Source organism: Acomys russatus, chromosome 9 (genome assembly GCF_903995435.1).
Source record: "Acomys russatus chromosome 9, mAcoRus1.1, whole genome shotgun sequence".
NCBI classification, from domain to species: Eukaryota; Metazoa; Chordata; class Mammalia; order Rodentia; family Muridae; genus Acomys; species Acomys russatus.
In genome coordinates, this window is record NC_067145.1 from 46,274,036 (window position 1) to 46,300,388 (window position 26,353).

The following is a 26,353-nucleotide window of genomic DNA, read 5'->3' on the forward strand; positions in this document are numbered from 1 at the left end:
ATGAAGTACATTTAACCAATACTAAACTTCCCACTGAGCCAGGGTCTATACCACGCATTGAAATATATGTTTGAAGGTTTGCTAGTCAGTGCAGATCAAGACAGTTGGTGCTGCTCCTATTTCTGTTGTGGGGCTCTGCTGCTCACTAGTTAGATGAACTTGGCAAAGCTACTCAGTCTGTCTGAGCCTCAGGTTTATCACTTATGAAACAATATCAACATCAGTGCCCATAGAAGTATATATGACGCTTAGTGAGTTAGAGCATAACAGGGAATAGTGCTTGCCATATAGTCAACAGTAGATAATTGGTAAGAAAGCATTTGCTTTTAGCCATTAACTATGTTAGTTTAACCTCAACTCATTTCTGTCCTAGCCAGGTATTTATTTTCCAGTTGTTTATCACTACACAGCCTCCTAAATCCATCGATTGTAACAACAGATATACTTAGAAATTATTAAGTTTGAATTTTGCCTGTAGCTACAATAAAACAAGGGTACATTGGCCTCCATGTCTGTTGGTGGATGTCTGTCATTGTGACAAAATACTCAAGAAGTCAACTTAAAAGAGAAATGTGTTAATGTGGCTGACAGCATGAGGTTTTAGCCCAAGGTCATTTGGCTCTATTGTTTTGGATCTGTGGCAGTGCAGTGCAGTGCAGTCATAACAGTCAGAGTGTGTGACAAAAGGAGACAGCCACTGGGAAACAAAGGAGACCTGGGTAGGCTTGTCCCAAGATATTCTTAAAGGGAGCATCCCCAATTATCCAACTTTATCTCATCAGTGATCACCTCTTAAAGTTTCCACAACTTTGGATAATGTCATAGGCTAGTGAAGAGGTCTTTGGGGGGACCCTTCAGAATAAACTATGACGATAGCATGCCAACTGAACATAGAAGTATACTTTTACTCATACCTCTGCCCCTCACCTACCATAGTTCCTTGTTAGAAGAAAACTTCCTGCAGAATTGGTGATACATGTGTCCTCTATGGCTTGATTTGTTTCCATAGACCCAGACTTGGAATGAAAACTGGTCCTGCCACTAGTCTACATTTCCAATGTTCTTTCCTGTTCCAGGGAGAGAAGGGTTTTAAACAAGAACTTTTCTGTCATTTCCAACAACTACTCAGGTGTCCTCAGTCAGTAATTTTAAGCAGATGTTGACTGGTCTTGGGTGGAGCAAGGAGTGTTGGTATTTGGGCATGCAGTAGTACCAAGTATAGCAGCCTTGTGTCAACCTGCCTTTGGCAGAGTCCTGGGTCTTCCATGCTGGGCAGTGAAGGAACTGAGCTGCTCAAATGTGATGACAAACTATTTTTTAGCAGCTACATGTGTCTGTCTCCCCATTTTCCCTGACTGTACCACTCTCTGGGCTCTACAGTATTCTACTGGGATGCTTTTAATGTGTTGCCTTTGCTTGACTGACTTCCACGCTGGCTTTCCAAAGTTCCCTCTTGATCTCTTGGTTTCTTCCTTATGGTGAAAGACCTCAAAGTGTGGCGCACAGATCCTGGCTCCATCTTCGACATTGACCCCCTGGAGGACAATATTCAGTCTAGAAGTCTCCATATGCTCTCTGGTATTGTTTGCATTCCTCTCTGTTTCCCTGGGCTTTGTCCTGAAAGTTAATGATGATGAGTTATAGACTTTCACTGTGGCAAACATGCTATGTCAATTTAAAGTTGAGCATTCAGAAAACCCAAGAAATGTACTATGTCACTTTAAAATAACATTAGTTATTTATGAAAACCAAACTTACAAAGGAGCTTGGAAATAAATCCTACATTAATTTGTCCTAGATTCATTTAAAATGGTGTCTAGAGTATACTTACATTTGCCTTTCATTGGCAAATATGATTCTATAGGCTTTCTGGGACTGCAGATCTAGTGATTTGGATTGCAAAGACCTTCTGGAACAAAAAGAAGATCTGCTTCATAAAACACACTGTCATAGTATTTTAGAATCAGGTTTCAACAATTATACATAGAACAATGGAATGGTTTCTCTAAAGCGTCGCGTATGCTTTCAAGTTAAACCTGCAGGTATTTAGCATTCATCTCCAAATTATCATACAATATAAGATGAAGCGTTCTCACTGGGACTTATTCAACTGAGCTTGGGTGATGTGTATGTCATTAAAAGGGGGAAAATAAATGATTTGGTATAGTAACAACATGGTTCCACATTTAGGCTTTAAAGCCATGCTTAGCAAATGTGGTCTGAAAATTATTACGCAATTTCCTAGTTTCAAAAGAAACAAAATCCAAGTAGTATATACTCAGGGCTACTTGAAAGCCAGTGTTTAAAGCAAATGTTTGCTTTCAAAGAGATTTCTTAGTTTTCCAGTGTTTTCTTAGCTATTGTCCACCTCCTCATCCTTCTATCTCTTAGTAAAGCCAGATTAAATGAGAGTAAATGCCTTTTAGGTCCTGTATGCAGCCCATGCTAAGTCTGGGATAGTTTACTAGAACCTTATAATAGCAGAGATTAGGATTATTGTCTAATTAGGGATTGCTTTTCCTTTCCCATGAAGCTTTTAAGGAATCTGTCTGTTGTATAAGCCACTCGTTCATGTGTCTGAATATTCTTCTCTGATGTAGAAAAGGCGAGTCAGTACCGGAGACGCCTGTCTCGCTCTCATTCCGGCAGCACTCTTGGTACAGGTCTGGGAGATGACAAGTCAGAGATCTCAGAACTCTACCCTAGCTTTTCATGCTGCAGTGAGGTAACAAGACCATCTGATGAAGGAGGTACCAAACTTCAGCCATTCATAGTTAACTCACTTCTCAGATGTTCACCGGAGTGTGTTTTATACGCTTTTACCTTTGCACAAACAGCCTGGGTGTGTTTGAAATTTTAATTCTGTGTTTTGGAACTTAAGAATCTTTTACTTAAAGCTACTAATTTGTGGTTTTGCATGCTTTACTATTGTCTGTGTAATGGACCATAACAACGAAAGTGTCCTCGGATTTGCTACATGACTGGAAAGTATGTTGTGGGTCTGCACAGTCTTAGTGGCCACCAGAGTTCTGTTTCAGTTTTGTATGGTTTCCATTAGAGGGAGAAAACCAATCTTACATCGACACTTGAGTGGTTAAGGTATTGCTGTAAATTGGAGTGTGAATAAATACTGATATAAATTTGTTGAATGAGAGCTTGTCAGAAAGAATTGGCATGGGCTGCTTGGGATGTACCATTCTTTTTTTTTTAAGTAGAAAACATTGTTGATATTAATAATCATTACTTTACTGTGATCTGTGCTTCTTTTCCTGTGCTGTTTCTTTTCTGCATCCAAGTAGGTAGATCCTTTTTAGAACTTTCACTGAATTCCGTTGGGGTGTTAAATGGTGGCTGCTGCGGATAAAGGTGTTATTAAAGGCAAGACTCAGTACACTGGGAGGGCAAGGGGACAGCACACACACTCTGAATTTCCAAGATGAGATCACTGAAGTCTCTGGGCAGGAGTTTCAAGTTAAGCAGTTTAATACCTGAGGAAGACAAGTGTCGTTTCCAAGGACAGTTCCTGTAATCAAGTCATTGTGCGCCTCACAGTAACGCACTGATGAATATAAAATCAGTCATGTTTTTTATACTTGAACTGTAAACTCTGTCTGGCCTGAGATTTCTAGAGGATTTTTTTGGGATGTGGGAGACTCCTGTTTATACCTTTTTTTCCCCAAGACAGAATCTTGCTATATTTAAGCCCAGTCAGGCCTCAGTCTTGATTCGTCCTGTGTAGCATCTCAAGTACTAAGATGGCAGGTCCCTGTGAGAGCATGCCCAGTCATTTTCTTTTAGGCAATTCCAAAGAAACAAGAACAAACAAGTTTTGTTTTTATTATAGATAAAATGCATGTTGGTCTCTTTTATCTGGGTCTGGCCCATTCATGAAGGGTTTCAGAACTTCTTCAATTATTTTTCTTCTTTTTGAGTGGGAGATATTGACCTTCCTTTAGTGATTTTTAAAGTTCTTGGTGTACATACTAGTGATGACGCTTGCTAAGAGAAGTGCAGGAAGCAGATATAAGAACTACTGGTCAGTGGCATTTCCTATCCCTCAGCTAAGCATCCTGGAGTTACCGTCTTTCCGGGATGGGGGTGTTTGCTTCAGTGGTGGCTCTTGTATCTCCTGTGTGCATAACAGCACAGCATCCCCCAATCACTCACCTACTCATTAGATGCACATCAGCAACAGCCATTGGATCTGTAGTACATTGAACACAAGAGACAGGGATCTGCTGTGGGGACATAGCCTCTGCTGATGGGACTCTTACATTGAACAGTCACAAAGTGATACTACTAATTATAAACAGAACCAATGGAACAAGCAAATGGGATGGGTCAGGAGTTGAGAGGCAATTCTGTTTAGCCTTGATGTCAGAAAAGCCTTCTGCAAGGATGAAAAGTGGCTCAAGTGAACTGAGTTCTGCAAGGCTGTGATACGGACTCATTCAAGTGTTTAGACCACTAAAGTTCAGAGGCTGCACTGGAGGTGTATTTTGCAGCCTTCTTCCGAGTCTATGATCTTGGATGACTCCACTTAGATGCAGGAAATTCAGAACTGTCCACTTCAGAGGCCTCGGCTCCCCATCTTCGGTAGTGAGGGATAACCCAGTTGACTTGGGTCACTGCTTTTTCTTTCCTAAGGCTGTAACACTCACTGATGCTGGTAATTGTGTATTATCTCCTCTTGCTTTTTCAAATCACTGTTCTATGTTAACTCCAATTATTTCAAAAGGAGAATCCATTCCTATCTGAAGCTAAATGGAATGAGAAGATGTCTCCATTGAGAAAAAGTACAAGCAAATATCCTTTCACCTACATTAGCTGTTGACAACTAGAGCTTAAAGTAACTTGCCATCTTCATGCCTCGGCCTCCTATTTACTGAGATTACAGGCATGCACCATGTCCATGCAGGAAGAATAATAGTCTAGAGAGTGTGCTGTGCACGAGCCACTTGCCATTCAAGTATGAAGAGTGCAGTTTGGACTCCCAGAGACCATATCCATGCCCAGTGTGTACGGTGGCCCCTTTGTAATTCCAGCCTGAGAAGGCAGAGACACGGAATCTGGGGAGCAGATTGCGCAGCTAGGCAGGTACTCTACCACATGCCAAGCTCAGAAACACTAATTAAAATGAAGGTACTTTCTACTCTGAGCAAGGTGGCAGGAAGTAGATTTTTAGCAGGCAGTGATGGCTCACTGGGTTAAAGGCAGCCTTGTGATGTCAAATTCACTCTTTGGAGATATTTGTAAGTTTCTGCCATTTATAGGCAGCCATCACCAGCCTAATACACTTTTTCTTTAGGAACACCTCTTAGTTTTGCAGGTAGGTATAGAGATATGGAGCAGGACTCAAAATGTACAATTAAGTTTGGTGACATCAACTCAGGTGACTCCACACCAGAAGGTGTCTATGCTCCTCAGAGTAGTCTTTAAGATCCATCCGAATATTCCCCTAACTTCATTCATTTTAGGGGATGCAAAGAATAATCAAAGAGACCTACTTTGTCTGTTCAAATGAATAGAGACATACAAACTTCGTACATTCAAACTAACCGCCCCCACCACCACCACCCAACTACCAAACTACTGTTATGGGTCTGAGGTCATTCAGACATTTACCAGCCCGACATGAATACATTTTAATAAATAAAAAGCCAGACCATGGATACTGGCTAGTCCATAGCCAAGACTCATGCTCTGAATGTGTATGGCTCTGAATCACATTAGTCAGGAGCTTATAATAAAGGCAAAACTCATAACTTTTTTGTTCTTTTTTATACCCTGGGAAGCTAGCCCATCTAGATGAAGGCAGGTAATGACATCATAGGTTGCTAGGCAGACTAGGGGCAGTATGCCAACACTGGGGGGATTCCTCAGTGGGTAAGCATGAAATATGAGGAGCTGAGCTCAGATCCCAGCACCCATGTAAAAATCCAGGTGTGAGAAACCATGCCCGTAATCTCAGTGGTGGGAAGGCATGCCTGCAGGACCCTGTGGGCTTGCTCGGCAACTATTGCAATCATTTGATAAGTTCCTTGTTCAATGAGAGGCCTTTCGTCAATAAATAGAGTGAAAAGCAACTGAAGAAGACACCTGGCATTGGCCTCGGGCCTCCATGTGTTCCCGTGTACACCTAGAGATATCTTTGTGAAATAAACATCTCTTGTGGAAGCCCTTGAAGGAAAACTTTCACACTTACACTTTTGTTTCAGTGTCTTGATATTTTGATGACATTGAAGCAAAGCTGAAAACAATCCGATGAGGGCTGCTTTTTTCTTTTTTTGGCAAAGACTTGGAGGCTTTGAAACATAGGATCCCTTTGCAATGCTTGCTGTGCTGGGCTCTGGTAAGGAGGAGCTGATTGATGACAAGACAGGATTTTATGGTGATGACAAGTGTTTGCTGAAAATAATGAGTGTCCTCAGCAGCAGCAGTCAATCATGTGCCTTTGTTTAAATTTCCTAGAAATTTCTAGGAAACTGAAACTCATGCCACAATAGTTGGCAGAGGACAAGAAAATGGAAAACGTTCTTATGTATTTGAAATGTTATTTTTTTCCTTCAAGATTTTCTTGATTCTATTAAGTTTAGATGTGTAGAATTTGTATATGATTAAAACGTGTTGTATCCTAGAAAATGGCCCTTTTATGTAATTCAGTCATTTCCTGCTGCAGAGGGGACCTGTGTGGCAAAGCTATGCTGAATATCAGGATGCTGGGCCTGGGGTCCTGACAGTTCCTGGCTCTGATTTCCTGTGCACGACAGGCAGGACTGTAGGCTCAGGAGTGTTCCAAGATATTTTATGCTTCCTTAGCTAAGTGCCATAAACTTCAGTGAACTCCTTTCCTCTCTTTTCCTTGTCTCTATGACAATGTGTTTATGCTCTAAAAGCCATCTGTTCGGCTTTACAAATGAGGTGGCTAGGCAGCTGTGAGGTGCAGTTCTTGGGGTCCTTCCTATGAATGAGAGGAAAAGCTGAGTGTTAGGACAAAGGGTTAGGTGGTCATCTTGTTTCCTTGGAGAAAGGGGCAGTGTTTGCCTTCTGTGAGTGGTAACCTAGAAGAATTCTCTGAGTTTTCAATTTTCTCTTTGCTTGGGCTCTGCGTCTCTCATGCCAGTTGCCCATCTTGCTTTGATTGCTGAATATTTTCATTTCTTATGTGATTATCTGGAGCTTGCTTTGCTCTCCAGGCTGCTCTTCAACGGATTAAGTTACCGGAGGGTTTTCTTTGAATGTCTCTATTGTTATATTTTGATTCAATAACAGAGGATTTTATTTAAACTTCATCCAATTTTATTTTGATTCTTGAATAGCTGAAGTCATCTTTATTGCCTTCCCGGGTTGTGTTTTGCTTGCTCTTCGCCTGACACATGTGTCGTCTGGTGGACATGTTCCGTATGCTCTCTGCTCATTTTGCTGAGGTCTCCTTTGATTTTATGTTTGTCTTTATTTCGGTTGTCTGGTGTATCAACCTCCTGGTACTGCTTTGTGTTTCCTTGGCTTCCCTTCACTTGCAGTCCTCTGTCCTTGCGAGGCTTTTTTAATGGGTTTTCAATTGCAAGTACTCTTTGCTGTCCTCAGTTTGAACGTGTGTTCGGTTTGGCTTCAAGTATTTTCCTTGTTTCTGTTTCTTCTGCGGAGCATCAGAGGGCATAGGGGTGTGACAGTGAACGAAAAGCAGGTGCATTTTCAAAACAGACATTTTAGCTTTCCAACCTCGTGAACTTTCCCCCACTCCTTTCTCCTTTTCCTGACTCAAAGCAAATGTCTGAGTTTCGTGGAGTTTAACCCAGCCTGGCCAAGCTGCACGTACAGTGCCGTTTATGTGTTTTCAAAGGAGAGTAGATTGTAAGGGAGGTTTCAGTATTTTCTGAAATTTCACCCACTTGTCCACAGATGTCAACAAAGCACTGCACCAATTAAGAAAACAGTTACCCTTGCAGTTTAGTGTTATGGTAACTTTGTCTGCCTCTTGCTCTTATTTAGCGTCTTCCATATGGGTGAGATGCTGAAACACACAAATAAAAGATACACTTATTGTCTTCAGTGACTTTACCATTCTCTGGATGGTGAATGGGATACATTGTGCTTTGGCAGACATTGTGATGGAACATTTCCTCTGACTAGAACTGACTAAGTAGCTAGGTTTTGGTGGTCCACACTAGCACTGGGGAGGCAGCCTGGTCTACAGAGTGAGTTCCAGGACAGCCAGGGCTACACCGAAAAAACTTGTCTCAAAAACAAAACAGAACAAAACAAAAACCAAACCAACCAAACCAAACCAAACCAAAACAACTTGACTAAGTAGAAAAGTGGGTAAGAGGATTTGGGGGCAGAAACACTAGAGCACCCTGGGGACCAGGTTTGGTCTCTGCCCAGCACCTTTGTGGGTCTAGTAGATGCCCAGCTAGAGTCTGGGCAGCCTAAAGCCCCTTTGACAGAGATGGGGTCTAGCAGCACGTGACCTTGGTCCTTAGGTTTTAGCCTGTAGATAACATGCTACTTAGGGAACCAGCTCCCCAGACTTGGTGGGATGTTCTCTGAGATTTAATGTAGTTCCTATGTGTTGCATGTGGGTCCTACCAAAGACTTCTTAGCTAAAGGGACAAATGTTGTGCAGAAACAACATGCTCAGTTTTTATTGCAAACATTATTGCTTTTATGTTATTGTTGTTTATATGAAAGAGCCGACATTCTAAAAATCAAATTCCTTTCAAATAACTTCCAGACTCCAGACATGAGATCAATGACTAGGTGTTTAATAGGCATCTTGTACCTCACATTGGAAAACAAAATCTTATTCTGACTTCTCTCACCTGCATGATTTCTCTTTCTACGTAGCATCCCATCTGTGATGTGACCATTTAATGCTTTAGCAAAACCTTGGAGTCAATGTTACTACCTTTCTTCCTCCCACGCTTCATATTTAGTCCATGTCATAGCTGCTCTGTCTTCAAAGAAGTATCTTTATAGACCACCAGTGAGATACTTCTTATTACTTCTATACTCTGAGAATCACCATCTGGATGCATTGAGCTTATAGACCTAAGCTCCTGCTTCTTCTAATTCCATCCTTAGCCACATTGCTCTGCCCTGGCCTCACACCCCAGTCAGAGACACCCTTTCAAAAGCTGTATTTGATCTCAGTATCTTTTTGTTCTCAATACTCTGAAAGTTCTCAATCTGACTCATACTAAAAGTGGGAAACCATAGTCCACAAGGCATTGCGTGATCTGCCCTCTGGTTCTGGCTTCAGCTTCGTGAGTCTCTTTACTCTGATCATGCAGTCCTCCTGGCCATCTCAGCCTGCCTGATATATTCCCACATCTGGCCTTTCCAATTACTGGCCTTCTTTCCTAGAACACTCTTTCCTTCCATGATTTTGTGGTTTGCTTACTTCCTTCAGGCTTCTGATTAAATGTCAGTTAATCAGGAAGACTTTGTTTGGTCATGTGTCCCACATACACTCCATAACTCTTTATTTCCTTGCCTTTGGATGTCTGTGTACTTCCTGCCTGCCCGGTGCTCCTGGAGACCAGAAAAGGGAAAGTGAGAAGAGAGTATTGGATACCCTTTGACTGGAGCTACGGATAGTTGTTGACTGCCATGTGGGTTTTACGAGTTGATTCTGGTCTTCTGCAAGAATAGCTGGGGTTCTCAATGACTGAGACATCTTTCCAGTCCTACTTATTGACAGTTTATTAGCAAGTTTGCATATTGTCTGTCCCAGAATCCAATTAGAGCGTAGTACTTTTTGTCTTGTTACTATTTGTTTGATCTCTAGCCTAGAACTGTCACCTGGAATAAATCGGGATCCAACACACACATACATACACACACACACACACACACACACACACACACACACACACACACACATCCAATAAATATCACTGGGTATATAAATATGATCAAATTAAAGTGAAACCTGGAATATAAAGAAGCAGCTTCTCTACATGTGTTAAATCAATTAAACGTGACATTAGTTTTTAATTTATTACTCTCTAATTAAAGCTTACTTGAATTGGAAGACAACACTACTATTTATGGTTTAAGAATATTAAGATAGATCATTGGGACATATCATTGGAGTCTATGTTTATTAAAAATCTCAAGTCATGACCTTCTATAGCCAAAGAACTGGTGAATAGTTCCCGCATTAACACTCTGCTTTTATGTAACTACTTCCGAACTCTGTTGATGCTTGTTTTTAAATTCTATTTTACTTGGGGCATTGAAGCCTCTACCTCCCTCCCACCAATCACTTAAGCCTTTAGGGCTATATAAGAAAGGTAAGAGGGAAAGAATGTTAGTGGAGAGATGGAGCACAGACCCCTTTACTTCTCCTGGCTTTTTAGGGTCAATTGGGGCAACACCAATTTCCATGAACAGCAAACACAGCAAGCAGTCACCTCTGAGCCACTGCATTGAAACACTCTCTCCATCTATCTCCAAGCCATTTGTCTCTGGTCTCTCTAAACTGCTACACACTACCTGACACATGCCACCCTTTCTCCCCCTCTCTCTCAGGGCTCCCCTATTTATCTTCCGTTGATTCCTAGACCACACCCCTCTCCATGCTGCGCATAGGCCAATACCAGCTGGCAAAGACCATGTCCTGCAGAAGGCAATGATCAGCTATGGACACACTAAAAGCTAACTAAAATCCCATACTTGGAATTAAAACAAAAAGCATACTTACATAACATACATACCTATACAACATGCATAACATAACTGATTTTACAAAGAAACTAAAACTTCCATTACAGGACTCAGTGTTTTATTTTCCTCATGACATTTGTTCTTCATAGGAACTCAAAAAAGTGGAAGTGTTCATTAGATTTCCCTTATTATTTTCTGGTTTATTGTGAGGTCATGAACTCTGGAGGTCAATAGAGGTGTGGGTATGACATTTAGTTATCTTCAAGAATAGTGAGTGTGGAGAGAAGGGAGCTGAGCAGAGACTGAATACAAGAGAAGAAAGATCTTTCAGGTGGGACATACATTTCCCAGTGCAGTGTCATTAATCTACTCCCCATTAAACTTGAAGCAGAAGTATCAAACACAGTGCATAATAATAATAAGCTAAAATATATGCAAACAGTAGATATGTATCCACTTCGCTGCCTTTCCAAATATCTTTTAAAGTGAGTGGTACCTGGAGGCCCCCAAGCCTTTGCATGATATCAATTGAATATGTTTTAAACTTGCAGATGACATTCTGTGCCCTATTTCAGGGCTATTGTCTTCTATTCATTAGCATAGTTTTTAAATCAGACATTCCATTCTATTCAAAAATAATCATCTGTCTGGGTGTGGTGGTACACACCTTTAAACCCAGCACTTAGGAGGCAGAGGCAGGCAAATCTCTGAGTTGAGGCCAGCCTGGTCTACAAAGTAAGTTCTAGGACATGCAGGCTTATGTAGAGAAACCCTGTCTCTCCAAAACCATATTAAAAACCAAAATTAAAAACACCCCCAAAAGAAAGAAAGCAATCATCTGGAAAACGAAACAATGATATAGTCTTTGTGTGTGTGTGTGTGTGTGTGTGTGTGTGTGTGTAGAGTATTACAGAAATTACAGAAAACAATTTGGAGGTTCCTGAAAAAGGATAAACAGATACTTTATAATCCAGTAGTCTCTTTTCTAGGTATGTACCCACAAGAGACAAAATAGGATCCCATAGAGCATTCCCACGTACAGTGCAGCATTCTTTCCAGCTTGGCTAGCAACCTTAATATCTGTTGATGGATGCATAAAGAAAATGAAAAGTAAAACACAATAGAAATATTATTCAGCCTTTAATAGGGGATGCTGTCATTTGGTACAACATGAAGGGAGCCAGAAGACACTGCATCAAGTAAAATAAACCTGACATTGTAAAAGAATGTCACGTGATCTCATTTCTGTTTGAATTATAAGGTAAAAAGAGATCAAATACATACAGGCAGGGAAGAAAGCAGTGGTCACTGTGGTAATTAGGGAAGGAAGAAGAAAAGAAAAATGGTGATGGTTAGAGTGTGCAAATCAGCAGATATGCAAGAAGAACACTGCTAGGCACCCAGTGCACATCATGAGCTGGACCTTAGGATTCTGTCACAGAAGTGGACAAAGCATGTGAGATGTGAGATAAAGGATGTGCTAATACCTCTTTTATGATAATCATTTTATTTCTATATTTTTAGACTTCAGATATAAAAATACTTTTAAAAGAAAACTTCTGATCTAGAAATATTGACCTTCATTTTAAAAATAAACTTATGTCTATTTTCAACCATATTTTAATTTCATGATGCCAACCTCATCCTCTCCAATCTAATTTCTTTCTGACTAGAATTTTATAAAAAAAAAAAAAAAAAAAAAAAAAAAAACTTCAACTATAGACTCTCAATGGTTATTTCCCAACTGAATTTGGGTGTTATTTCTAAAACTGAATTTGGAAATTTTGCTTATTTCGGTCATGATGTTTTATGCCTTTTGAATTTTGAGACAATATCTGAGGAGCTCATGCTGACCTGGAACTCAGGATACTCCTGCCTCAGACTCCACATGCTGGTATTCTAGGCATGTGTTGTCACACCTGGCAAAGTGATACTTCAGTATTTTCTAGGAAACTTTTAAGAATTGATCACTAATGGATGAAATTTTGTTGTGAAATTACTTGATAGAAAATGGGTTGCTTTTCTCTTATAATGTAAAATCCAGCCAGTATACTGATTGACACGTCATTATATTTAATCATTATGCATAGCTTATCAAGTGGACAAGTACATATTAGACTGATAACTTCTCTGGGTAAAATAGGATGATATTGCAATCCGAATGAAAAAACAAAATGTTTTTTTCTCTCTTCTTACCTCCCCTTTCCCTTTCTCCCCTTCCCCATCTCCTTCTCCCCTTTCCTCTCCCCATTTTTTCCTCCCCCAATTCTTTGCTTTCTTCCTCTCCCTCCATCTTTCCCTGTCAGAGTCTAAAATGGCTCTGGTTTCTCAAAGTGATTGTTCGGAAGTTGACCTCACAGTCTTGTATCTTTTGTGATTATTTTTGTGTTATGACAGTCAGATTGGGCTCTGGACTTACACAACAGGCACCAAAGGTTGTGGTTGTTTATTTTGTGTGCGGACTTTTAGCCCTAGCAGGTGTGATGAAAGAGGGGGAGGCTGAGCAGATGAAAGTTAAGTGCTGGCAGTGGCTCCATTCCTGGGTGCACATCTGCACATGATTTCCAAGTTTAAACAATTATTCTCTACCACAGTGATGGTTGGGTATGCTTTCAAAATGTCACAATTTTAACTAGATTCTAGATGATGGCTTTTTGTAGTCAGGTCTATTAACCCCTGGTTAAAGTCTGTTTTTTAAGTAGTTGTCTGTTCAGAGATCATCATCAAAAACAAGCAAACTAAAGCCTTTGGGTTATCTGTCATGATTCTGACTTCTTCCAAAGGAGCAAAGAATTTCCCATAGTGCAAAGGGTTCCCTTAGATCACAAAGAACCATGCTGCTGGATGAACCAGAGTCTTTGTGGATTTAGGTGCCACTTGTGTTTTATGGGGGCTCATATATCGTCAGGCCTTGAGGTCCTAAAGTGAAACTCAAAGATAAAACATATGTTTAAAAGCTATTAGAGAGCTGGGGAGATGGCACCATAGGTAAAGGTGTTTGCCACCAAGCCTGATGGCCTGAGTTTAATATCTGAGTCCCACATAGTGGGAAGAGACAACTGGTTCCCACAAGTTCTCCTCCAACCTCTGTAAGTATGGCATGGCGTACAACTACCTAATAAGTAAACATAATAAATTAAAAGTTATTTGAGCAAATGGGCCCCATGATGGAACTACATTTATTTTGGAAGGGGGATTTAAAAAAAAAAAAAAACCACCTGTCCCAGTGTCTCAGCCACCTTTCTCCTGGACAAAGGGATCGAGATAGGGCTTACCTCATTAATTAATATCCACTTTCAAATAAACAGGAGCATCTTCATTCTTTTTTCTTCTTGGAAATGCTTTCTTGTTGTCAAAAAGAGAGATTCATTGTTCTAAAACCAAAACCAAAACACAATCTCATTAACTTCAACACGCATTAGCTGATAAATCTGAAGTCTTAGGATATAATGACAATAATTTCATTCTGTTGTGTCCTGAACTCATTATTGGGAAATTACTGAAGGACGGTTTCCTGTTTTCTGTGGATGTACAAAATAGCGAGCCTCTGAGAAAAAAGAAAACCCAAATTATGTTCTCAATTCACATCATGTCTGAAGCCAGTAAAGCCCCTTTTTTCTTTAGCCGTGGGCCTTTGTCCATTCACCAACCTTTGATCCAGCGAGGTCTTCACAGCCTCCAGTTTGTCTTTGCTGTCCTGACCCCTGTCCTGTGTTCCCCTCCACAGAAGGTGACTCTTCTCCAGCCTTCCTGCTAAGCCTCCAGCCTTCAGCTTTAATATTGACATGACAACAGTGCTTACTTTAGATGTGATAGTTAATAACAACCTACGGCACAGCGTGCATGCCGAGGTGTTTAACTTTGCTCGTTCTCTTACTGCATCCTAAAGGTGGGCGCGTTCCCTGAATAGGGCTCATCTGGGGTTAATTTCCCCCATTGTTGTGAGTGCATTTCTTTGCTTTGATCTTTGTACAGTTTTATCAACTTCCCTCCTTTTTTTTTCCAGTTCTTTTTCTCCCTTTTCACTTTTAGATTTTAAGATCTTTTCATCTACTCACTTTTAAATTTTCAGTCACATATTGCTTAGTTTTTATAATTAATATTTAGGTGCTGGAGAGATGTCTCAGTGGTCAAGAGCATTCAGTGCTCTTGAAGAGGACCTGGCTTGAATACCTGGCAGCCACATGGTAACTCATACCCATCTGTAACTACAGTTCCAGGCGAATCCAATGCCCTTTTATGATCTCCTTAGGTACCAGATACACAAGTGGTGCACAGATATATGTTTAGGCAATGTATTCATGTGAATGAATAAATCTAAAAATTTAAAAATTAACATTTAGCTAGAAATTATCCAGACCAGTGGAAGAACTTCGTGGGACAGAGGAAGAGACATTTTGGCTTTCTAAATATTGTGTTGTGTTCCAAACTGAGTGTGAACTGGTGGTCCTTTGGTCAGCTTCCAGCTTCCAGATCTCTGACCAATAAATCTTACCAATGTGAAATAAAGGCGATTTACTCAGCTGTGTTTTGTTGCTGCCTTAGGAAGGGAAAGCTTTTGTTTTGTGGCACTACTGTTATGAAAATGGAAGTCCCCAAAACTAAGTCTTCTTGGGTTTAAAAAGCACTGCACCATTATGACTATCTGTCTGTACTCATGCCATCAACTCTGACCGTTTGCCACATAAAAGGCCACCATTGCTATCTCCCACTTTTATGAATTGTCCTTGCTTGTCACAGTTAGCCAGGCATCTTGTTATGATAACAGCAGGTCCATGCAAGGTATATCATACAAAGAATAGCTATCATTCACTGGGTTCTTTTCTTTTTACCATTTTTTTGAAAACTTTATACATGAGTATTGTATTTACATTGTTTCTATCCCACAGTTTCTTCCATCCAATTCTTCTCACACATCCCCACCCCCTCTCAAGTTCATGATCTCATCTTTAATTATTATTGTTACATATATATGTATACACACACACTCTCACATGCCACACCCTTCTGAGTTCATTATTACACACACATATATGTATATATATACACACATACGTGTACACGTGCATGTAGACATTCCCCCCTCTGAGTCTGTTTAGTGTTACTGATGTGTATAGATGTGTATATATGTTTAGGGATGACCACTTGGGTTAGGATAATTATTAGTGTACTTGTCCCTGCAGAAGACTGAGTCTCCTTTTCTTTTTTTTTAAAGTAATATCTTTATTTTTTACATATAGATTTATATTATTTCACATATATAAAATAAACTACATACAGCAAGAAGAACCACAAAACAATCAAGAATTATATTACTGTTACATTCATAGTGTTTTGGCTATTTGTATTTGGCAACCTTGAAGAAAACATTTTCCTATCTTGGTGAGTCTAGAATTCTGAATATAAATCAATATAAATCAACATCTATCACATATCATCTCTATCAACTTTAAACTTTAGATTTATTCATCTCTATAAACTTTAATCTAGACCTAAAAACATCTTAACCCCTAAACAACTAAGCTTAATTGTGAAACTAAACTATTTGGTCTCCCATTATTATTAGCCATTAATAGCAGAAGCTCTTCATCCAGGGATGGGGCCTTGTGAGATTTCCCTCATCCACCTTGGGATGTAAGCACATGTTGTCATTGTGGAGATATTGCATTGAGTTCTTAAGCTGAGTTTTTAAGCCAACCCTTTAATTTTTTTTGTTCATGTTTCTAAGTTTCAAGGAAAGTATTCAATGTTGTGAGAGCAATGCAGAATGAATACTCATGCCTCTTTTTAAAACTTGGCATTTGTTTTTACTTAGTTGATTCCCCTGGGCTTTCAGTGATGTTTTCATAGTCATAGGAGAATTCCTAATCTATTTAGTGCACGTCTTATAAGGCAGAGAGCAAAACCTTATGACTCCACCAAAACTACTAAATAATTCATGGAAATGAGAATAATCAACGTAGGTGTGGGGAGAAACTTACCCTGCAGTGGCTCTTCCTGAATCTTGTCTCTGTTTACCAACCCACACACACTCAGGACTAAATTGGATGCCTTTACTTACTTCCTGTATTAACAGTAGCCACTGGCTTCCTTTGAAGGGAAGTCCTGTAACAGTGTAACAGTAGATTTGAATATAGTTTTTTGTCTGTTTCTTTCAGGTAAGTGAATAAAACTGTTCAAACAATCCATAAATTGTTTGAACAGGTTCAAATAATAATTAATGAAGAAATTACCAGACTAAATGGCGAAAAACATCCTTGGGGTTTTTTTTACTCTACATCATTAATTTATGTATTTAATTGGACATGCCCTACATACATGCCCAGCACCATCTCCCTAATTGACTGAAGGGCTGGCTGCCCAGGGTCATCATGGCTCCTCAAGAGCAATAGTTGTATCATTTCTCTATGCTTGGCCTGCCTGTAACTTAGCAGACAGTCACAATAATTGCTAATAGCTGCCAAGACTTACTACATGGCAGGCAGGGCAGTAAGCGGCACATTTCCTGAGGAGTATTTGCTGGGCGTTGAAGAGGTAAGTGACTATTCGTTCTTCCAGCTTCCTCTTCTCCTCACAAGGCAACACCTTGCAACAGCAGGAGCCTGGATATTTATGCTGATTTCATTATTTTGTCCTCATGGGTAGATTTTGATAATATTCCTGACAAACTTTCATGTCAAATATGTAAATTGAGTTGATAATCTTAACCAGGGCTGTTTTCTGGAAGGATTTGATATTTAATCATAGTTTGGTGCGTTTATAGCAATTCTAATCCAAATAAAGATCTTGGCAATCTCTCTGTGATGCCATATCTGGACACTGGGTGCAATTTGTAACAATATTATAATATAAATTCACTCAAGAACTATTAAAAAGAATTCCCCACTCAAACTAATATTATTATGGAGAACATATTACAGTTCTAAATCTGCCAGTCATTAAACGTCTTTAAAGTATTGATTTCATGCATCATTAGAATGCATTTGCCATTTATAAATTATTAAACTCACAATATCCAAGAATTATATCTGCTTGTTCTTTTTATCATAAAAATGGACCTGAATAAATAAACCTATTATAGGCAAATGCTTAACCTGATTAAGCTAAAATGGCAAACTATTATGGGTTTAATAAACAAATGTATTGTACATCTTTTTCTAATGAATATTATATAATATTCAAAGCAGAATGAAGGCCATGCTATTGACCTGCCTTCACTCATAGCTCATCTGCTTACAAATGCTATAGACATACAGACATAGAGGAATCCACATACAAGCACATGTCTTTTGTTTGTGGGCTTTTAAAAAATAGCTTCAATGTTGGATGGCTTGTCTATAAATTAGATTCCATCAGAAAAGAAATTATGCCTTATTTGTTTTGGTTTGGGTGTTTTGTTTTGTTGAGTCTGACTCTTGCTTTGTCCCTCAAGCTTCCCTAAAACAATCTGTACAGATCAGCTCGGCCTTAACCTCATCCCCCTCCCACCTCAGCCTTCTGAGGGATGGAGTCACAGGCGTGTGGCACCATGGTTGGCTCAGAAACTGTCCTTTGTTGCCCTCATTATTGTCAAAGATGGTGACAATCCAGTGAATGTCATTTTGATGTATTTTAACATGGGAGAATGATACTTATAACACTTTTAAAAATTCATTTTTTCTTTCATTTTTAGATAGTTTCATGTGTTTATAGTGAATTTCAGTTGTTTGAAACACTCATTAGCCTCTCCCACCTCCCACTGAAACCTTTTATTCCCAACAAGTCTCCTGTTTTCATGCCGTGTGTATGTGTGTGTATATATGTGTGTATATGCATGTGTGTGTGTGTGCATGCATGTGTGTGCCTCTGTGTGTGTGTGTGTGTGTTTGTGTGTGTTACTCACTGGGCATAATTGAATTTGATTATGGTTGCTGCATAAACATGGGTCTGGGTTATTTACTGGAGTATGGGTGACTTATCAGTGTTGTACCACTGGGAAAGAAATGACAGTGCTTCCCTAAGCAACCATTAGCTGCCAATAATCTCTCAGGAAGAGATGGGGCCTTAAGAGCTCCTCTCATCCATGTGGACTGGCCAACTCTTGTTCAGGTCTTATGCAAGTAATGACAGCTGCAGTGAATTCCTGAGTGCAATGACCATGTCATGCTCAGAAGGCATCTTTTATCACTGAAACTTTTATTTCTTTGGAGAATTGCATTTGTGACAGCTGTAGTTATTTCAGTCCCTCCCTTAATCCCCTCTGATGCCTCCTGTGCCCCTGCTCCACTCTGACCCAACCCTGTAAGAATAAGGGTCTTGAGCTGTGAGGTGTTGAAGGGGAAGACCAAGGAGGAGAAAATAAAGGAAACAGAAAGCCGGAATCAAGAGGTGTACACAAGCAGACGACTCCTATCAGGAAGCATATTAAAAAGTAGAGCATTTTGCATACTGTTTGCAGGGGCGGGGGAATGAGACAGAGACAGCAGAAAGCTATCACACAATGGGATGGAGCCAGCAGGAAACTAATCAAGTAATGTTGCACAAAGGGATCACAAGATATCTCGAGTGTGTCGTATGCCAAGCATTCAGCAACCTTGGGACTGATAGCAACAGCCCTTCAGGTGTGTGTGTGTGTGTGTGTGTGTGTGTGTGTGTGTGTGTGTGTGTGTGTGTTCATTTTCCCTGGTACAAAAAACTTTAATTCCTCTGGGCCTTGGACCCAACTCCAGCCCATAGCTTGCCAAGTCTGTTCCTGGGCAAGGACACACAACTAGCATTCCTTTGTCATTTCATCAGGGCCTACACACACACACACACACACACACACACACACACACACACACACACACACACACACACTGAACACATTTTGAATTGCTGGTATGTGCACGTGTTTAGGGATAACCACAGAATTATATAACCTATCAGAGGGCTTGTCTCCGAAAATTGATCTCCTCCTTTCAAATGCCATTGATGGCCTTTGTCCAGGGGCAGGGCCTTGTGAAATTTCCCCCGTATGCATTGGGGAACTAGAATCATAACTTTGGAGGTCTTCTTTGGACAACTACATTGTTTATAGGTCAGCTTCCCTGGCGTGTCTAGAAGACACCATGTAGCAATCTATGTCTTGGTCTTTTGGCTCTTAGGGTTGTTCTGCCCCTCTTCTGGAGTGTTCCCTGAGCCTTAGGTATAGGGGTTGTATTATAGACATGCTAAATGAGGCCAGGCCCCGCACAGTCTGTTTATACAGCACATCTCCTGTTTTCCTGCTCTTACGTCCTGTCTGCCCCGTCTTCCACAATGTTCCCTTAGCACTGGAGGGGATGATATAACTATAGGGTCAAGTATTCCACCCTCACTTACTCAGACGCTTTGGTTTCCCAATCTTCAGGGAAAAAAAATTCAACTGACTTATTCAGTCTTGATTTATATCAAAATTAAAATAATCCATATGTTCTAACTAAAAGGTTTCTGTTTTCATTATATGAGGTTTATTGTATGAGCATGGGGAGAGAAGGAGGAGGGGAGAGTGGTGTCCCAGAGAGAGGGAGAGAGAGAGAGAGAGAGAGAGAGAGAGAGAGAGAGAGAGAGAGAGAGAGAGAAAGGAAGAGAAAAGAGGAGGGAGAAAAGAGCTAAGAGGTAAGAGGGAGAAGTAAGAAAGAGCAATAACAGGGTTATTTAAAGAGTGTGTATTGGCTATAGTAAGTGCTGAAAAAGCATGTATTGCTAAGCATGTTGGGCTCATCAGCTTTGTTAATTTGCATGTCTCTAATTATCCACTGTATGTACTGATCATGAGCAGCCCTGTGAGAACAGGGATGCACTGTCATGATTGGCAGTCTGATTAAATTCTTTTTATATCCTCATGGTTTTTGTTTTGTTTTAATGTTGTTGTTGTTTAGGAAAAATACCCATTGGATTTAATGGCCAATTAAGCATAATTTTTTTGTTAAGGGTATATAATTTTTTGTTTCATTTATTTTGTTTTAGCCTAGCATCTACAACAGAGTAATAGAAATGTTAAAAAAAAAATTGACTGGCATTTTGATAGCTCCTGGGAGAGGGGAAAACAATTTCCTTTAATGATGTGGCTCCCAGTAGGTACATCCCACTCTCAAGAATGGTTGGGCAGCACAATCGGACTTGATGGGCTAAAACAAACAAAAAACAAAAGCAGAAGACAGTTCAAAGCTGAGAGGGAGAGAGAACTGGGGAAAAGTATGTGTGAATATGATCAAGATAAAGTGTACAGATTTTTTAAAGAATAAAATATTCTTTAAAGAAACAGTTAGTTGCATGATAAACTTATTTTGTAATTAATTTTTTTAATTACTAAGATTTAAACTAATCTAGAGACTGCCTGTCCTCAAATTTCATAAGACACTGAAGTTTTCTTTTACTGGTGGTGTGAAGTCATTTGGGTTTGGGCAGAGTATTTGAAGGCTAACCTGAGCAATCTCTGTGTGTCCATGTCCAGCACCTGTTCTTCCTGGAGCTTACCAGCAGAGCCATTCCCAAGGCTATGGGTACATGCACCAGACCAGCGTGTCATCCATGAGGTCAATGCAGCATTCACCAAATCTAGTAAGTGCTAATTTCAAACATTACTACTATCTGGAAGTATAGCTTGGTGGTAGAGTGCTTACATACAATGTAAGGTTCTTAGCTCAACTCAAAGCACTGGAGAAAAAAAATTAACATATTACTATCTATATAGCTCTTTCCGTGGAAGTAGAACAATTACAGAGGTAAAATGAGAGAAAATAGCATTAATAAATACCACATGAAACAACAAAACAAACAAGTCTACAATTATGAGAACCCTTTTAGTTACTTTTCTGTTGCTGTGATAAAACACCATGACCAATAGCAACTTACAGAAGGCAGGGTTTATATGGGCTTATGTTGTATAAGAGCCTATCAGGCCAAGGAGGCATGGAGGCCAGAACAGGAAGTTAAGAGATCATATCTCAGTTGTAAGCCCAAAGCAGACAGAATAACCTGGAACTAGGACAAGGCTATATTCTGCCAATGTCACCTCACAATGACATATGTTCTCTAGCAAGGTAACACTTCCTAAACCTTCTCACAATGGGAGATCAAATATTCAAACACCTTAGCCGACAGAGATCATTTATCTTTTAAAGCACTACACTATCCTAATTGTTACTTCATGACTGGAAAGATCCAATTATAATCTTCACCCAGGCCTAAGAAAGTACAGGTATATGATAGTCATGTTAAAGAGTTAACCTTCATGTTCACCATTATGGTATCAGTAGTCTAATGGACAAAGGAAAAACAGCTAACATCGCTGCAAATGTTCTCAGCACAAAGAAATAGTAAATAAATATTCCAGTGACTCTGACCTGACAGATACTGTATCCAGGTATTGAAATGTCATGCTACACCTGTTCAATTACTGTATGTCAGTTAAAAATCCATGAATAGCAGTGTCCTTCAAGCATCCCTGTAAGAAGTCTTGAAATACTCATCATCTACCTCGAAGTTCAGAAGAGATGCTTGCTTTGTGGTCATACTCAGTGTCTCACAGTGAAATTGCTTCAATACTTAGAAGCAGGTGACTGTTCTTTTTTAAAAATATTTTATTAATTTATTCATATTACATCTAAATTGTTATCCCATTCCTTGTACCTTCCCATTCCTTCCACCCTCCCGCTTTCCCCCTACTCCCCTCCCCTATGACTGTGAATGAGCGGGACCTCCTCCCCCTATATATGCTCATAGGGTATCAAATCTCTTCTTGGTAGCCTGCTATCCTTATCTGAGTGTCACCAGGCATCCCTTTCTAGGGAATGTGGTCAAATATGGGGCACCAGAGTTCATGTGAAAGTCAGTCCCCAGTCTCCACTCAACTGTGGAGAATGTCCTGTCCATTGGCTAGATCTGGGTAGGGGTTCAATGTTTACTGCATGTATTGTCTTTAGCTGGTGCCATAGTTTGAGCAGGACCCCTAGGTCCAGATCCGCCCATCATAATCTTCATCTTGTAGATATCTAGGATCCTTTGGAGCCTTCTATTTCCCCATTCTCCCATGCTTCTCTCACCCAAAGTCCCAATAGGATATCCTCCCCTCTGTCCCACTTTCCTGGTAAGTGAAGATTTTCATGGGACATGCCCCTTGGGCTAGTGTCCAGATATAAGTGAATATATACCATTTGACTCTTTTTGCTTCTGGATGAACTCACTCATTATAATCATTTCAAGTTCAATCCATTTGTCCACAAATTTCGGGAATTCCTTGTTTTTAATAGCTGAGTAGTATTCCATAGTGTAAATGTACCACAGTTTCTTTATCCATTCTTCTACTGAGGGACATTTAGACTGTTTCCATGTTCTGGCTATTGTGAATAAGGACATTATGAACATGGTTTTAAGGTCAACAATTAACAAATGGGACCTCATGAGGCTGAGAAGCTTCTGTAAGGCAGGAGAAACTCTCAAAAGAGCAAATGACAGCCTACAGACTGGGAAAAGATCTTCACCAACCCTACATCTGACAAAGATCTAATTTCCAAAATATATAAAGCACTCAAGAGACTATACACCACCAAACCAAATCAGCTAATTAAGAAATTGGGCTCAGAACTGAATAGAGAATTCTCAACAGAGGAATATCGAATGACTGAAAAACACTTAAAGAAATGCTCAACATCGTTAGTCATCAGAGAAATGCAAATCAAAATGACCCTGAGATTCCATCTTACACCCATCAAAATGGCTAAGGTCAAAAATTCAAGTGACACCACATGCTGGCGAGGATGTGGAGAAAGAGGAACACTCCTTCATTACTGGTGGGAATGCAAACTGTTACAACCACTTTGGAAATCTATCTGGTGCTTTCTCAGAAAAATGGGAATAGAACTTCCTCAAGACCCAGCTATTCCACTCCTTGGAATATACCCAGAAAATGCTCCACCACACAACAGGGACATATGCAGGCTACTGTTCTTTAAGGTCCATTGTGTGCCAGCCAGTTTCCTCAGTCTCTTTAGTCTATAATAGTCTTGGCTTTGAGATTAACTGATAATTAATTAACTCTTAGCCTTGAACTAAAACAAATGTATAAACACAATTTAATTTTTTTTACTATAACACAATTGTTATTACATATACCTCAAAAATCAGAACATTTATATAGGAAGTTTATGACACTATGATCTGAAATATGTAAAATTTAAGTAAGTTAAATATTTCTTTTATATATTTTTAAGGGGCAGTACAATTTTTTAGCACTTAACTTAGGAAAATTTTACTTTCTATGCAAGGGGGAGCCATTGTCAGGGAGCCAGTTGACTATGGGCCCACTGTTATAGGAGTTAATCTCCTGAAGGATGAGGGGAACAGGAGAAAATCTACATCATCTAAGGCATCCAAGGGACCAGGTGATACTCTTTCAAAGGCTACTTTTAGATAAGTACACTATTTTATTTATTGTCTTTTCACAGTAAGCTATTGTGCTATCTTTCTATATCTTTGCTTTGACCTTTAATGTGTTTTCTCTAGACGAGCAAAGTTAAGCTTTATAGAATTAGGTGGTACACCTGATTTACAGCTCCCCAAAGATGGTGGCGCCTGTAAAACATTCATACTCATCATACGTGTGGTAGTTTGTTGGAACCCAGATTTCTACCTGTGCCTGCTTTGGAATACAACATGCAATCACTTCTTCCTTTCTCAGAGGACCTACCGAGCCATGTACGATTACAGTGCCCAGGATGAGGATGAAGTCTCCTTCCGAGATGGCGACTACATTGTCAACGTGCAGCCCATTGATGACGGCTGGATGTATGGCACCGTGCAGAGAACCGGGAGAACGGGCATGCTCCCAGCAAATTACATTGAGTTTGTGAATTAGTTCTTTCTCCTTGCCCTTTGAGCTTTATTCTGATGTATTCAAATCCTAATCTTTTTAAAAGATAGAAGATACTTTTCAGATAACTTGGCAATTATTTTACAATAATGTATCCTTACTTTGACAATTAGACACACAGGTACCAGGAAGAAAGGAATGACTTTAGGGCTGGAATCGGCAGTATCCACAATAATTCCTGTAAGCAAAATCATTAGGTCTGGAGACCTGGTGCTGCTAATTGTGTTTGTGGTTTCATTTGATTGGCTAGTCAACTCTTCTGGGAAATGTATTTTTGTAGACTTTAATAGAGATGTTGATTGTCCCGTAAATGTAACAAACGTATGAAAACTTCTTAGATGTCACTTGGAATCATCCAAAGCCAATTCTCATAGTCCAGCAACACAGTCATTAATTTAAAATCTGTTCAGCTTTTGCATCATTGGATAGTTTTCAATTCAAGTGAGAATCACCTGATATAATAAATGGAAACAGTGGCAGAATGGGTTGACTGTAACCTTAGGGAGCTTGCAGGACACTTCCTCTTCCCCTGGGCTGACCAGGAGCTAGTGATTTCTCATGTATTCCATGGTGTAGACTATCTATATCTGTGTTCTGAGCATCTGCTCAGGTCCCCAGAATGTCAGGACCAAGTAACTTCACAGCTACTCTGCATAGGGCAAAGTTCAATGTCGTTTGTTTTATTTTTCCAGAAGCCTCTATCCTGTTGCATGTCTCCCTGGGCTTAAGCTTCTGTGACATGGCAGCTGCTTGCCCATCCTTGTTATTAAAGTCAGCAGTGTGGCCAATCTCTCCCTATCTTTTCTTCTAGTTGCCTGCTCATCAGAAAACATTTTTGAAAAGTTGCTTGAGACTTTCTTTCTGTATTACACTCTAGTTTTGAAAGACTCATGCCTTAGGAAATGCACATATACTCTGGTAAATAAGAGATTTATGTATTTACTAGATAGGATTTATTCACTTAATGCTACCATTGATAAAAGTGATGTGCATTGACCAGCAGCCTCTGGAAAGGGAAATGACTATAAAGTACTCTGGGGGAAAACCAAGGCATAAAACAGTTGGCAGATGTTTGCTCCACAAGTAGATGATTCAGTCTTAGAATTTAGCAACCAGTCTTCAGATTCTAAGGTGGAAATCTAGCCACTAAGTATGATCATAAAAAGGCTTCATTTTGATTTTTGCTTTTTAAATCACCTTCAGGATTAGATAAGAAAGTCGTCAGTGATTTGGGGGTGGGGCATGTAGGTTCAACAGATAATTTACTAAGAAAGAAATCAGTGTCTTCTTTTGCATGAGTGTGAAGGGTTTTCATAGGTTCACAGCCCCAGGACAACCAGTACTCCTGTGTCTTAAATTTGAGCTGGAGTCTGCAGTTGCGGTCACCTGGATGTCGACATTTATCGCAACTCATTTTTCTCATGGTGCCTCTTATTGTGACTTGAAGTTGGGTGGCATTCATGTAGGATCTGAGACTGAAGAGAGCAAACCCACACATATGTAAGAAGACACTGAGACTCTGGGAATATCTACCTTATGCAAGATGCCCAAGAAAATAAATGAAGCATCCACCAATGAAAAATATTTGAATGAAATGTTTACAAGGCTGAAGCCCAAAGTTGGTTCATTTAAACCTTTGAAAAGTGAGCCCATACTTTTGAAAATCATTAATTTCATTAGAATTGCCTTAAAGAGAAGTTTTATTTCCATGAGATATTTCTGTGATGCTGATAGAAAGTTAAAAACTTCTGCAAATAACTAGAGATTGTTCTGGATTTTTAAAATAGACTCATAAATAAACAGCTCACC

The 26,353-nt window shown here is 39.8% G+C and overlaps 1 protein-coding gene across 3 annotated transcripts in view; it reads left to right on the forward strand.

Moving 5' to 3' along the window:
• Nebl (nebulette) overlaps positions 1-25,778 on the forward strand; it is a 357,651-nt gene extending 331,873 nt beyond the window's left edge. For 2 of the 3 annotated variants that reach the window (XM_051151277.1, XM_051151279.1), the window contains 4 exons: positions 1,486-1,578; positions 2,601-2,750; positions 21,128-21,234; positions 24,353-25,778. In XM_051151277.1, the coding sequence (XP_051007234.1) occupies positions 1,486-1,578; positions 2,601-2,750; positions 21,128-21,234; positions 24,353-24,529 (527 nt within the window). In that variant the 3' untranslated portion in view covers positions 24,530-25,778. The remainder of the gene's footprint in view (positions 1-1,485; positions 1,579-2,600; positions 2,751-21,127; positions 21,235-24,352) is intronic. The other variant, XM_051151278.1, reaches the window with a different exon arrangement.
• The last annotated feature ends 575 nt before the right edge of the window (positions 25,779-26,353 follow it).